At 34.1% G+C, this 15,880-nt stretch overlaps 1 protein-coding gene across 1 annotated transcript; it reads left to right on the top strand.

Moving 5' to 3' along the window:
- The first annotated feature begins 4,043 nt into the window (after nucleotides 1-4,043).
- Nucleotides 4,044-6,266, top strand: LOC143052939 (uncharacterized protein KIAA1958-like). Its single transcript, XM_076226144.1, has 2 exons — nucleotides 4,044-4,447; nucleotides 4,787-6,266. The coding sequence occupies exons 1-2, from the start codon at nucleotides 4,196-4,198 to the stop codon at nucleotides 5,405-5,407; spliced, it is 873 nt and encodes a 290-aa protein (XP_076082259.1). The 5' UTR covers nucleotides 4,044-4,195; the 3' UTR covers nucleotides 5,408-6,266.
- Nucleotides 6,267-15,880: the final 9,614 nt, after the last annotated feature.

The following is a 15,880-nucleotide window of genomic DNA, read 5'->3' as shown; positions in this document are numbered from 1 at the left end:
TACATTTAAGTTTGTAAAAAAGGTGGAGATGTGAAACTGAATCAAATGCACGCTTAAAATCTACAAAGCATATACTTCGAATTATTTTTCACAAATTTTTGAATGATGGTATTTAACACATACATATGGTCTGTTGTGCGACATCCTTTAGTAAAACCAATTTGCTCACTTCTAATTATATTTCTAGTTTTTAAAAATTTTGTCAACCTGTTATTTAGAATTGAATTAAATAACTTGCCTATGTTATCTGCAATAGTAATGCCCCTGTAGTTTGATGGATCATGTTTAGATCCAGACTTGTGAAGGGGGGTGATAAAGCCTTGGCCCCATAATTTTGGATAAATATGGGTAAATTTTGGATAATAATTTTTTGATAGATGTACAAAGTGGTAATATAAATAGAGTGGTGATAGATATACAGAGGGGTGGTGATAGATATACAGAGTGGTGATTGATATACAGATTTGGGATAGATTTACAGAGGGATGATAGATATAGAGAGAAGTAATATATATACAGAGTGGTGATAGATATACAGAATTGGGATAGATATACATATTGATGGTTGATAGACAGAGTAGTGGTTGTTAGACAGATTGATGATAATATACAGTGTGATGATAGATAGTTAGGGTGGTGATAAATATACAGATGGGGGCAACTAAACAGTTTGGTGATATATTTATATATGAGTCTAAAAGATTGTGTAACAATACCGATAAATAGATGGAAAACAAAACACTAAAAAGTGTTGAATATCATCGCACATCATTTGTGCGAATTATGATATTCAACACTTTTTAGTGTTTTGTTTTCCATCTATTTATCGGTATTATTACACAATCTTTTAGACTCATATAATTTTTCCTGTTTGTGTAGTATTGTCAATTTTGATGATCCAATACCTATTAAGTTTACTTGTTGGTAGATTCTTATAGACTCTCTCTCTCTATATATATATATATACACTAGAACATACCCGTGATATCGCGGGTCCGTGACTGAATTAAAGTACATAATTATGCGTAAGCCTTATTTTAGTATTGGTATTGTCATCTTATAAAGTCATGCCGATTATAAGACACACAGTTTTCTCTGCTTTCAAACTCTTTATGTGTGAACCCTTCGACCAGGAACTTATCAATTATTGGTAATATTAATTATTTGGAAAACAAAAGGTCCTAGAACGGAGTATTTTTTAATCAACAGCATTGTCTTATATAAGTTATGAATAAAGTTGAATTCTTTGATTCGCTGTTTTACGTAAAGTCCAGATTTTAGTATTCGTATTGTTATCTTAGAAAGTCTTACTGATGTAAAATACTACAATAGGGAACACTTTGACAACGATTGAATTTAGAAGTGTCAACCCTGTGATTATGACCCGTGTATATATAACAAAATCCTAAATACACCGTTTGGTGGTGCGCCTGTCAGATGCGGAACGTACAGATAAGATAATAGATAACAGGTGAATATACTTTTGGTATCGGTATCGGATTCGACCCGGAACTTGTTAATTATTGGCTATATTATTTATGTGGAAAACAAAAGGGTCTAGAGTGGTGTAATTTTTAATCTACACCATTGTCCTATATTAGCTATATATAAAGTTGAATTCTTTGATTTGTCGTTTTTACCCGATGACGGCTGACAAATTGGACCTCATTATTTTAGTATTATAGATATATTAATAAGTACGTCTGAGTCAGAACAAAACATTTGCGAAAGCAAATTTACAGATCTAACATTGTTGGGTTGATGTTTAGACGAGTTGTATATATATATTTATATTTGCAATTACAGAGGAAGGATATCTGTTATCCGAAATATCTAACATATTGTTCGTTTTATTGTGTTTTTGGTGATGTTGTACTCTTTTAGACTTGTTATATATTTATATATATCTATTACCACTCTAAATATCTTTAAGTGTATCTACCACCACTCTGTATATCTATCACCATTCAACACTGTTGAATTTCATATTGGTATAGTAGGATATTGTTGAATATCCTATATATATTTAACACATGGCAAGAGTAAAATCTCTTTGTTCTTACTGTGGTATAATCTGGATAATGCACAGCTAAGGTGTGCATTAACTACCTCAGATAAACTGCACAGTTCAAATCTATTTTTACCTTTAGGGGCGGTTCTTGGATTTTGAAAGGGGCGTTGTTCTATCAAGTTAAAACAAAATCCCCGAGTGAAGCGAGACTAAAGACAATATTGACGATTTGAAGCTAAAACACGATACTTTGTCAAATCCAAGGGTTAACGACCTTTTCGCCCCCACCCCCGAATCCACCATCTCCCTTGAAATTACGACAAAGTTAAACTTCGGACAAACATCGTAGTTTCCAAATAGGAAAAAGAAAGGTTTCTCATTCCTTCATTTTTTTTTTATCTAAGCTGGGACATAAACTATTTTATTATATTTTGTGTACAACGTAAATCTAAATCAGTGTTTTAAAGTTAAAAAGAAAATTTTTGTTAATTTCTGCCCAAAAAGAATTGTATCTAAGAAAATCCGAATATAAAGAAATCAATCTGATCTAGATTAGTTTCAGACTCAATGGAATTTATAACGACTTTTTGAATATCCGAATATAAAGGAACTATTTTAGGATCGAATTTAATGAGGACAATATTTAAGTTTGTTTTAAAACAGGGGGATTAGCTTGAGATCAATCAGACTTCATTTAGATGGATGTGTCTTAAAAAGTAATACAGAAGAGAAAAAGAAATTGGGGAAGGGGGGGGGGGTTGCGTTTAGTAAAAGGTTTTGAATGAGAAACGTATTTTCTGTTTATTTAACATTTTAAATTTAAGCAATTTTATTAAAATAAGTTCTCATCACTTGCTCCTCGATTTTTTATATGTCACACGGCGACATATAAAAAATCGAGGAGCAAGTGATGAGAACTTATTTTAATAAGATTGAAATTTAGGTAATATAATATCTTCCTCGGTTCTTTTTCTCTCTAAGCATATCATTGAGGGAAAGCAATTATTCTGATTTAAACTCAATAACCCTTGCAGTTATGTTTTTTTATTTTATTCATACACCGATTTGAAAGTACACAGTTTGTGAAAGTCTTAATCGTCACCAATTAAATAAAAATTGGGAATAAATTTAACAGAAACAATTAAAAAAATATATACCATTAAATCGCAATTTTAGAATGAGTCTAAATATAAAAAAAAATATTAATTTTAAACTTACCAAAAGTCGTATTTTCGCCTTGCTTTACCCTACAAGAAACTTTCCTAGGATCCGTGGATTGCAGAATGACGTCAACATTTCTAAAATGTTCACGTAAATTGATTGCGTCATGTGTTAAAACAGTTATTGGCCAATCAAATCGGTACATGGAATTTAATCTGCACAGCGCGAGATGACCCAATAACCCGAACTCCTACGTCGTTCGGGTTATTGGGTCATCTCGTGCTGTGCAGATTAAATTCCATATACCGACTTGCTTGGTCAATAACTATAACATTATTGACCAAGCAAGTCGGTATATGGGATTTAATTTGCACAGCTCGAGTTAAACTGGTCCGCCGTTCTATCTATAGCTTCACACCGAAGGAACGGGTTGGAGCTATTGTCACATTGGCATTAATTGGATCAGTCTTACATATTCAACGATTCGTTAATAAAATTGGCCAATTAAAGTGATAGGAAATTGACCTCAAATGTTAATACTGCGATGCCGCAAAGTAAACAAGTATCTGTTAATTTACCCCATGGTAGTAGCGCAGATAAATGACCAACGAGCGTGTTAACATGTTCTTGACAAACTGAGCCGGTATCTTTTATTCCCTTAAGAACTCAGTAGGGTAATAAATGTGCTAATTTTTCTTTGATTTGCTATCAGTATAAAACATAATTAAACATAGTCCATGATGTACTAGTCTCGTCGAATTATTAAATCCCGTGGTCAGAATGCTGACCACGGGACTTAGGCCATACCTGTTGTCAGTGTAGCGATAAGTGAACACAACAGGGGTCCAGTTTAAGCTCGAGTGACCCTGTTTAACCCGAACGACGAAGGAGTTCGGGTTAATATGGGTCATCTCGTGCTGTGCAAATTAAAACATATACCGATTTGATTGGCCAATAACTGTTTTAACACATGACGTCAACAATTTTCCCGCATAAATCACATCCGCCCAACAAGACGTTGAAATGGATGGATTTCATCATGAATTATCGGAGGATGATATGATCTTATCACAAGTATTAGAAACATTGGAGGATGAAATGGAACTGAGAAATGTAAATATAGAGGACTTTTTTGGAGAGTTTCCTAGTAATGTGATGGATGAGAATGCATTTAGAGATTTAATCAACACCTCAGCTGTTTCATTTGACCTAGGACTAGACTTAGATCTATGGTTGCAAGTTCCTTCGGAAAACGGAAAGATCCAAAATGTCAAGGTACGTCTTTTTTTAGAATTATCTGCCACGCGCAAACCCATTATTGCATGATTTGAGGTGTGGACCCATAAACGGATCCAAGGGATGGAGTCCCGGGTCCCTCTTTTGTGGAAAAAAATGGTTAATTATATAGGGAATCACTGAAGCATGACGCGCGCCCCCTCCTTTTAGGTCAGTCAGCCCTCCCCCTTAAATAAAAAGTTCTGGATCTGCTACTGCGGAAACTTCCGACTAGTTTTATTGTTTAATTGTTCTCATCCGGAACATTCATGAAATATTTGCCACTGCCGAATTTTGCCTCTGCCATGTGTTAAATTATGTGATATTATCTTATTTTAGGATGAAGAACCTAAAGATCAGGAACAAGGAGTCGAATCAAGGTTTGCAGAAATGACAGACAATGAAATTGATACACTTATTGAAGATGCTGAGAACAAAAACACAAAGAAAGCCACAAAATGGGCAGTTAATGTCTATGAAGACTGGAGGAATTCTAAAATTGGTAGTGGTTTAATTATACCAAACCTGAAGGATTTGTCTGTTCAAGATATTAACAGCATTTTAGGAAAATTTGTAGTAGAAGTTCGGAAAAAGAATGGAGAGAAATATCCAGCGAAAACACTTTATCTTCTTGTAACTGGACTTCTAAGAGGAATGCGGTCACACGGTGTTTCTAATCTTAACTTTTTGAACGAGTCTGATGACAGATTTCTGAGGTTTAGACAAATACTTGATGCACAGATGAAGAAATTAACATCAGATGGGTATGGTACATGTATAAATGTTAAACAAGCAGATCCAATTTCAGTTGAACAGGAAGAAATATTGTGGGACAAGTCTGTGTTTGGTAATCATTCATCCGAAAGTTTATTGCATACTGTTTTTTTCTACAACTGTAAATATTTTGGTCTACGTGACGTGACGAACACCGTAATCTTCAAATTTCTCAAATACAATTAGAAGATGATAACGGAAACTATATTGAATTCCGGGGTAAGGATAATAAAACATATAATGGAGGGCTACGCCATCGCTATATTGCACCAAAATCTGTCAGACAATATTTAGAGAAGGATTGTCAGACCCTAAAATCGTATCAGATGTATATGAATGCAATATACGAAAATGATAAATCTGTTAGCAGTCCTTTTTATCGTAGACCTGTTTTATCAGATGGTTCTGTTAAGTTTGACCACATACTGGGTGCTAATAGATTAGGGTCACTCATGAAGACAATATGCCAAAAGGGAGAATTAAAGGGGAATTTTAGTAACCACTCGGGGAAAAGAACACTTGCAACTAGATTGTACCAAGCAGGAGTCAGTGAGCAGATGATAATGGATAGAACAGGTCACAGGAGTGAAAAGGCTGTTCGTACCTACAAAAGACCTGCGGATTCTATGCTAAAAGATGTCTCTAACATTTTGAATCCATCTAATAAGCAGATAAAACTTGAGGTTCCCAAACCATTAACCGATACTCGTGCAATCCTTCCTGAGCAAGTTGATATTGAAAATACAGAAAATGCATTTAATGTTTCAAAACCAGAAGGAAAATATCGTGGATTGCCAAGTAACAGCTCTTTTCAAAACTGCGTGTTCAATTTTGTAACGAAGATGTGGACCTCACAGATTTTGTTTTCAATTTTTAACACTGAATTGTTATTTTAAGTTGTTTTTAAGCCGTACATAGAAATGTATGAAAAAGCGAGTTTTTTTTTAGTTTTCATTGTGTCATTTTGTGACACTGATAACTTACATATCAAGACTATAATAGGAAGATGTCGATGATACTTTATTTTCATTTTTTTTTAATGACAATTTTTTTTTAATATTGATGGAAAAATATTTTAGTATTAAATCAACCTGTGTTCTTTACCTTATTTAGACTTGTTTTGTGTTGATTGTAATGCTACTACATTTGTTTTGTATGTTTTCTATTCTGATGTTTTATCAAGTGACTGGTTTTTTATGTCCGAGTATAGATACATGTATCCACTTGATATTTCTTACAAAATGGAGAAAAACAAATATCTGTAGTAGCAATGGAATCAACAAACGCAAAGTACTGTACAATAAACATATGTCAAGGACGTGAAGTTCACGTGACCTGTGCAATTATTGAAGTAGTTAATGCACACCTGACCCGTGCATTATCCAGATTATACCACAGTAAGATCAAAGGAATTTTGCCTCTGTCATGTGTTAATCGAAGATAATGTCGACGGATGCAAAAGTCTTTATCAATGTAAACAATAAGGGTGCGTGATCTTAACTTTTAAGTTTGGAGAGATAACACAGAACCGTAACTAGCCTCTTATACATCTTGCATTCTAAACGTTTCTTTCGGACCCTTTCTTAATATAAAGCGCAAGTTTGGATTTATTTGTTTTATTACAAGTATTCAAAGTTGATGTCAGTTGCTTTATGGATCTTATATACTGATTTCGTTTTTGTCAGATAGTTTCCGGCCTCAAATTAGTTTAGTTTAAACATATTTTATTTGTAAAAGTAGCAAAAGTGCTTGGACACAAGTTACATAACAACATTAGTGACGTCCTCTCCCTATATAAATATAAACACAAAGTACATTAGATAATGAAGAAAAAACATAATAGGAATGCATGTAATACATACTACAAACGAAAATAAAAAAAAAATACAATATTTATTTAACTTTAAATGTTTATTTGTCAAGGGAAGTTTGAGCAGCTGTTAAACGTAATGTTAAAGATTTAGAAAAGCTACATTTGTTTTTGTATTAGTATTGATTTCCAAAAAGACTGCATTGTAAAAAACAAAAACTCATTAGGCTCATGCTTAAAATTTTGCGCGTCTCACGCGCTTTTCGTCTTGAAATTACAAAGTTCAACTATCTCCCAAAAGAGAAAATATTAATAAAAATCAAAACCATGACCACATGCACACTTTCAATTTATGTACAAACAGACAGCAAAGTGAAAACTTCCTACATGGAAAACTAAAGCCGTAAAACATGGTCTATGGGAGAAGCAATGTACACCGATGTCGACTTCGATTTAATTAACTCGGGTTAATCGTGTAGGCAAAGTTTAAATCGAACGGGTAGAGTTTTTCTAAAACGTCATCAACTGAACCTTTTGACCTGAGTCGGGGTTTACCTACCTCGATGGCGAGTTTAGTCGAATCGAGTAAGAAAACAAGATGGTAGAACAAGTGAAGTAAGTAAAAACTGAAAACAAAAGATCTTCAAATTTAAGCTACTTCTATCTGACCATGTTTACATTTGGTAACAAATGGTAAAAATAAAAAGTTTATAAAACCAAAATATGAAAAAAGCAGCTCAGTTATTGATACAATACAAAATGAAAATGTGTTCATCGATTTAGTACGATTTGATGAAGCAGTGGGTATTTTGCCGTTGCTGGCAAACTAGAAAAATATTATGGTTTGTTGGCTGTGGTCAAAGTACCTTTGGCAAGTAGCATATATTCATAGCATTAGCTATTTTGATATTTTTCGGCAGTACCATTTAAGATCATTTAAAAACACAGGCACAGGCAAAGTAGAAAAATAAGCTTTTGTGCCAGCTCTGATAAATATTAGTATTTACCTTTAGTTAATTAAATCCGGCAAAATGGCATATACTATAGCAATGTCCATTTTCCCGGCGCTAGAAATAGCGTGACCTATTAATTTGTTGCTTTCTTTGTACAGAGCTAATTTTAATACTTACTTTTGAAAAGTATTATAAAAATGCACATTTGATTTGTTAACACAAACAAATCATATATCATTACTCTTATAGTTAAATAAGATATAACACTTTTAACACTAATATCATTACTCTTATAGTTAAATAAGATATAACACTTTTTAACAAGAATGTGTCACAAGTTCACGGATCGGATCCGCACTATCATTTTCTATGTTCAGTGGACTGTGAAAATGGGAAAAAATCTCTAATTTGGAATTAAAATTGGAAAGATCATATCATAGGAAATATGTTTACTAAGTTTCAAGTTGATTGGACTTCAACTAACTCGACCAAAAACTTTAACCTGAAGCGGGACGAACGGACGAACGGACCGATGAACGGACGGACGGACCAGAAAACATAATGCCCATAAATGGAGCATAAATATGAATATTTAAGATAATCGTGTAAAAACATTTTAATTTTTTTTAAGGGTTTCAAGAGTTTACTCGAAGTTATTGCTCGACTTAACTATCTAGCGCGCTTGCGCAGTAACGTAAACAATGTTACCCAAGTAACCCGAGTTAATAACTGGTTTCCGATCACAATATTCAGTATGTTAAGCATGATAAATGTTTAAATGTTCATTTTTTCATCATGTAATTAAAAACATTAAACATGTTTTTAAAACAAGAAGAAATGTTTATAAGTGCAACACACGGTATTTTGGAACAAGAAATAAATTTTTCTTACACTTTTAAAATTCAAATGAAGTAAAATATTACATGCAAGAGAAATCAATATTGTCGACACAACAATGACAATCTGTTACACAGAATAATAGTGGTGCATATCTTTCCAGTGGGTCTCAATCAACATTTACAGAAATCTTGGTAAGACTGATTTATTCTTAGATGCATATTTTTTTTATTAGTTGTTATTGACTTTTAACAAGCTGTCAGTAACTGCGAGTACTCTCAGATCTGTACTTAGTGCCTCTGCTTTTAGGATATACAAGTAAACGGCCACTGCCACTCTGTATATTTTTTAGATGTATTTCTATTTGTATTCAGCCTTTTTTCAACTGATTTGTATGTGTTTTTGTACGATTTGTACGTTCTTATGTTGTGCAGTAACACCACTGTCCCAGGTTAGGGAGGGGGTGGTTGGGATCCCGTTAACATGTGTAACCCCGCCACATTCTTTATGTATGAGCCTGTCCCAAGTCAGGAGCTTGTAATTCAGTGGTTGTTATCGCTTGTTGATGTGTTACATATTTGTTTTTCGTTCTTTTTTTTTTTGGTACATAGATTAGACCGTTAGTTTTCTCGTTTGACTATGCGGTATTGGCTTTACTCATTGTTGAAGACCGTACGGTTTCTGTGTCATTTGGTCTCTTGTAGAGAGTTGTCTCACTGGCAATCGTACCATATCTTCTTTTTTTTTATATATACCAGTAGTAGTTAATATTTACTCGTTTTAGATTAATTAGATACATTATTTTTAGAAAAGCATTTCCATAGATTCATACAGTAATTGGTTTTAATTCCTTGATGTTTCTACTTTTTATATCAAAGAGACAACAACCCGATCAAAGAGCAGATAAACATGTTAAATCCGGCAGCATTGTTGCGCCTGTCACAAGTCAGGAGCATTTGGCCTTTGTTTGTCTTGTTTGTTTTTAATTTTTGTTCATTTATATTTTGTGGAGTTTGAAATAGTACACATTTATTACTCATGAACAATAAAAGTGACGCTATTAAATATCGAACTTGAGCTGTGTTTTGTGGTAATAAGCATTGCGTATTACGTTATACCTAGGTCACACATTCACGGATTTGAGGCCGGATTAGCTACGGATACTATCCGGCATCATTCGTGGCAATCTGTATTAGTCCGTAGGTATCCGTATTGTTGTCGTATTCATACGTAGTAGATCGTAGTAGTACTTGTATATCCTTGAAAATTTTGAACATGCGCCAAATTTGACCACGGATCAAACGACCGTAGTAACTTTTTACTAAACAGTATAAAACCGTACTAATCCGTTATAGTCCCTATCAAAACCGTATTAATCCGTACTTATTCGTAGGCCAAAATGATTGCTACAGCTAGTATCGGAGAACTACGTACAATTACGGTTACACCACGTATTGGTAAGGATACAATACGTTTTGTTACGGAATGTGCCACGTAACCGCACGTTTTTATTGCGTTGTAATTCGGAAAGCTAGCCTAAAGTATCAGCCATGGTTCTGGAAGTCTATTACGGTAAACTACGTTACAACACGACAAAATATACCTCGTCCTTCATTATCCGTGGGAGTAACGGCAAAACCCGTAGTCATACCATTGTGCATCCGCATAGGATCAGTATCAGCAAACTCCGGACAGTGATCGTTTCCGTTCCGGAACTGTTTTCCTTTACTCCATTAGTGTAGAGTAGTATTCGGGCCCGTATGCGGATCGGAACTGGAACTGCCGGGGAGTTTGCAGTATCAGACTACGGAAACTCCATTTCCGGGATCATCCGTGAGATTTACTACTTAGCGGTTCCGGCCATTTGATCCGTGAATGTGTGACCTAGGCATTAAAGAACGGAAACGAAAAATTCAGCATTTTTTATGTTTTAAAAGGGGCACAATTTATGAACGGCAAAAGTTACGCCACCCTTTTTTAAAATTTGACATTGACAATGTGTTTGTGATAATAAGAATTGTGTATACGTTTTAAAACATTTGGTTGAGGCAAATCATTTTTTGACGTACCTTGTAACACTTATTGTTCCCTTTTCCACGGCGCCAACACTGACTACTGGACTGTTGATACCCAAGGTTTATCCTCCTCCAGCACTGACATCAACCAATACTATAGTGTTATTAATTGGCAGTTTCTGTATTGGCTGTTTATTTTATAATTTAATTGAAAAGTTAAGTAATTACGTCAGAAAATTGAAAACCGGAAGTGAACGTCCTGTATTAGCCCTAGGGCCAATACGGCTTTTTCTCGCTTTTTTCTGTATTGGCCCTGTTTTTCCGTATTGGCCCTGTTCGAAGAGCAATATTAAATCTTGATTTATATCGACAGTGGAACGTTTTCAGTATTTCACATGCTGAATTATCCGTATTAGGGCTTATTTGCTCATATCATTTAATAAATAATTTTACAATAAAAATATTCAATCGTAATTTTTATATCCCCTTCACAAGGAGTGTCAAATTTACATATGTTTTGTATTAATATATTTTTGTACTATTTTATAAAATTGAGAATGGAAATTGGGAATATATCAAAGAGACAACAATCCGACCGAAGAGCAGACAACAGCTGAAGGCCAACAGTGGGTCTTCAACGAAGCGAGAAAATCCCGCACCCGGATGTGGTCCTCGGCTTATTTTAGGTCAAATGATTAAAGCTAACAAACTGAAATTGTTCTGACATTACTTCATCTTATATATGTCTTTTAACATTTTGTTTTGAACAAAACGATTTATTTCATATACTACTGTACACATGTATTTCTAGCACATATCATTTGCCTATTGAACGACATGTCCTAATTAAGTGTTTTTAAAACTTCTAGAAAAATACTGACGGAAATAAGTGATGAGTAGTGAAAAAAAATTGAAAACGGAACGACTGATTAAAAAAATAGGATTTTCGATATACTATATATATTTAGGTTTATATAAATGTATATAATTAGTTATCAAAAGTACCAGGATTATAATTTTATACGCCAGACGCGCGTTTCGTCTACATAAGACTCATCAGTGACGCTCAGATCAAAATAGTTAAAAAGCCAAATACATACAAAGTTGAAGAGCATTGAGGATCCAAAATTCCAAAAAGTTGTGCCAAATACGGCATCGAACCAGGAACCTTTGTGTTTGTAGTCCGATGTACTAACATATGTGGCTATTGTATAATGGGTATGCATGGTCCGACCGGTTCATCGTTGATGACCCTCCAGCTACTTTCAAGATGAATAACAGGAATAAAAGCCCTGTACATTTGTATTGTTTCTATGTATTGTGTGCGATTTTGTCCCATGAACATTTACTCCACATCTCTTTGTTTTTTATTTAGGACCTGGACACGGCTCAATGCAAATTTAGCCCTCCAATTGTAAAGGTCATATGTTTTTTTTTATTATTATTTGATGCCGCGGGATTGGATTTCTAGCTTTAACCCATGTCATCTTTTTAACTTGTATTTACAGCAAAGAAAGCCAGTTTTGTGTTCTGGGATATACTGTAACAGTTTATTTTCCATGATAAAAGGACATTTTTTCTATGTCAGGTAGCATTATTTCTTCTCAAAACATTTTTCGAACAATATCTGGACATCGGTGGGCATGTACATTTGCCAAACCACACAAGACCTTTCTTTAGTCTTCGTTACGCCATGGGTTATCGTTCCTGACGTTATCGAATAACGTTCACACATATAAGCCAATGCAGCGGGTTTTGTGTGACATTCTTAACGGTAACTTTCCCTAAATGCAGAGTGCCGAGAGTTTTGATGCAATACGTAGCGGTTATTTGACATAGATTGTTTTATCGTTTTCCGGCAATCATTCTGCTCATTGTTAATCTTTAAAAAGTATTCCTTTACTTTTTAAATATTCTGTTTCTTTGATATTTAAGCATCTGCACGCTTTATCTATACTAGAACACACCCGTGATATCACGGGTCCGTGACTGAATTAAAGTATATAACTATGCGCAAGCCTTATTTTAGTATTAGTATTGTCATCTGATAAAGTCATGCCGATTATAAGATACACAGTTTTTCTCTGCTTTCAAGTCTTTCTGTTTGAACCCGTCGAACTGAAACAATAATATTAATTATTTGGAAAACAAAAGGTCCTGAAATGGAGTATTTTTTAATCAAAAGCATTGTCCTATTTAAGTTATAAATAAAGTTGAATTCTTTCCTTCGCTGTTTTACGTCATGCCCACTAACAAATTGAAAACTGTACCTATACGCCTTATTTTTAGTCCAGATTTTTAGTATTCGTATTGTTATCTTAGAAAGTCTTACTGATTAAAATACTACAATAGGTAACAATTTGACAATTTAGTAGTGTCAACCCTGTGGTTATGACCCGTGTATATAGCATATTAATCCTGAATACAACGTTTGGTGGTGCGCCTGTCAGATGCGGAACGTACAGATAAGGTAATAGGTAACAGGTGAATATACTATTGGTATCGGTAGCGGACTCGACCCGGAACTTCTTAATTATTGTTAATATTAATTACGTGGAAAAAAAAAGGGCCTGGAGTGGTGTAATTTTTAATCTACACCTTTGTACTATATAAGTTATATATAAAGTTGAATTCTGTGATTCGTCGTTTTTACGTGATGACGGCTGACAAATTGGACCTCGTAATTTTAGTATTATAGATATGTTCTTATGCATAACAGACACAGTTTTATCACTTTATTTCTATTCTTGGTATAGATATAGGAAGATGTGGTGTGAGTGCCAATGAGACAACTCTCCATCCAAAAAACAATTTATAAAAGTAAACCTTGGTTTATTTTTGCAATAAGTACTTATTCATGATTCACGCCGTATCTCCATGAAATTTTGTTTTGAAAGTAGAAATCTAATTTATAGAAGCTTAGAATGATGTGTGAAAAAACGGGGAATTTTACAACTATTAATTCGTTTTAAAATGGTCATCAAAAACACCGCTCGGACAAAATTGAAATTTATTTGGATGAAAATACGGATATAATTAGGGGGAAAAGCACAATACAAGCAGACGTTGAAAATCATACAGAAAATAGTTTGTTTGTATGGAATGTAAAAAAGTGGTTATTTAGCCGAATAACTTTTCCTGTGTCCCATGTATAAACAGTCTCTGAAATTCATTGGTCTGTACAGAGTAAATTCGATATAGTTTTGGAAACATTTTAAAATACAGTGCCAGCTTTGTAATCGTATAAACCAGGTCTACTCAGGACGGACAGCAACATCGGAATGAAGCATTAGAAAGTTAACGAAGGCCGAGAAATACATGGGCACTTGATTCGGCAGAAATAGAATAACAAAATTCAGGTTCCATTACAGTCTGAATAAAGCCAGCCCCGAGTATCCACTTGCGTTTACAAACGCAAGTTGATAGTTGGGGCTGGCTGTAGTCAGACCGGTTCCGTGTTCCCTGATTCCGTTATAATTTTTTTCTCGAAATTTACATGCAAACGACTGACTTTTTATTATTCAAACGGCAAGAGACTGTAAAAAAGCTAGATCTTGAAATCATTTAGATTTTATATTCGTGTTAATGTACGCTTGCATGGGTATTCGGTGTTTTTTTAGTTTTGAGTTGGAAATAATGTACATGTACAAGTTGGGAGACAAAACGACTGAAAGAAAATTAACAAAGTTACCTTTTAGGGCTCTGAGGGCAATATTGCTCGCATACTAGGCGTCGGAATTGGCCCGGAAAGTTTCTTTCTTAAAATTAGTTTTTAGAACAAGTATACATTCAAGTATATATATACATGTATAGCGTCAGTTAAAATTTTCCCGACCATCATCGCAGATGCCCTGCCTCTATTGCAAAACCTACCTATTGTATTTATTGTTAACTTGTTCTCGTTCTGAACATGCATGAAATATTTTCCACTGGACGTTAACCAACTAATATTCAAAGCAATCAATCCTACAATTTACACCCGTCACTTGGAAATTTAGTTGTTAAAATTTAAATCATTGCCTCTAATTTTTTCAAAAATATTTCCACAAAGTTTAAACGCAGACCGCGAGGAAGACCAAAATTGAACAGATACGCAAAACTAAATATCTACGTTACCGCTTGCTCATTATGGAAGTGGGGTAACATGAGACTTTATTTGTAAAAGTACAAGTACAAATAAAAAAGAAAAAAATTGTGTACATTTACATGTTATTTGTACAAAAGTTGGCTGATAGAATGATAAATGGAGATATGTGATATGCAATCTATAAGAAAGCAACAGCTGGGCATTAATTAAACGACATCAACACCTTGAAGACATCAAGCAAATCGTGACTAATGCTAATTGTGATCATAGTATCTTTACACTTCTTATTTGTAGTTTTAGTAAACGTCTGAAAATTTTGAGTATGTGTAGTATAATTGTCACAGTAACATTTCAGTCTCTTGGTAAATATTAGTTTAAGTCTTAAAACTTTTGCACTTCTCTAGAAAATTCAAACCATAATGAAATATGAGGAGATGCGGTAAAATTTCCAATTAATCAACTTTCCACCAAAGACGAACTGACGGAAATGCTAGCCTTCTTACATTGCTACTACATTTCAGATCTCCAAATTACCATTCCATTACAAAATGTATATGAACTGCATATTCAAAAATATGCATTGTCACCAAATTACTTATAGAGCACATATCATCATATTGTTACATTTGTCCGTTCGACCGTTAATCCCGCACTTAGAATATATAGGGTTAATTCGGCTAGTTATTTAGGACTACAGTCGTTTTGCTTCAGTTTTAAAACTATGTACCTGGTGCTACTACTCATATTATAGAATTTTTAATCTTTTTTGACTGGTGCATCAAATGTGTCTTTTATAAACAACTGTTTTCAAAATTGTATTGTATCGTCCCGAATATGCATGAACTATTTGCCACTGAACGTTAAACAACTATCAAACCGAGCAATTAAAAAACTGTTAAATGAATCAAATTTTTTTAAAATACTATATTTTTGCATCACGGGATGCAGTGATGATAC

The sequence above is a fragment of the Mytilus galloprovincialis genome, chromosome 1, assembly GCF_965363235.1.
Source record: "Mytilus galloprovincialis chromosome 1, xbMytGall1.hap1.1, whole genome shotgun sequence".
Classification (NCBI taxonomy): Eukaryota; Metazoa; Mollusca; class Bivalvia; order Mytilida; family Mytilidae; genus Mytilus; species Mytilus galloprovincialis.
The sequence above is the reverse complement of the archived record's forward strand: the minus strand, read 5'-3'. Positions and strand labels throughout refer to the sequence as shown.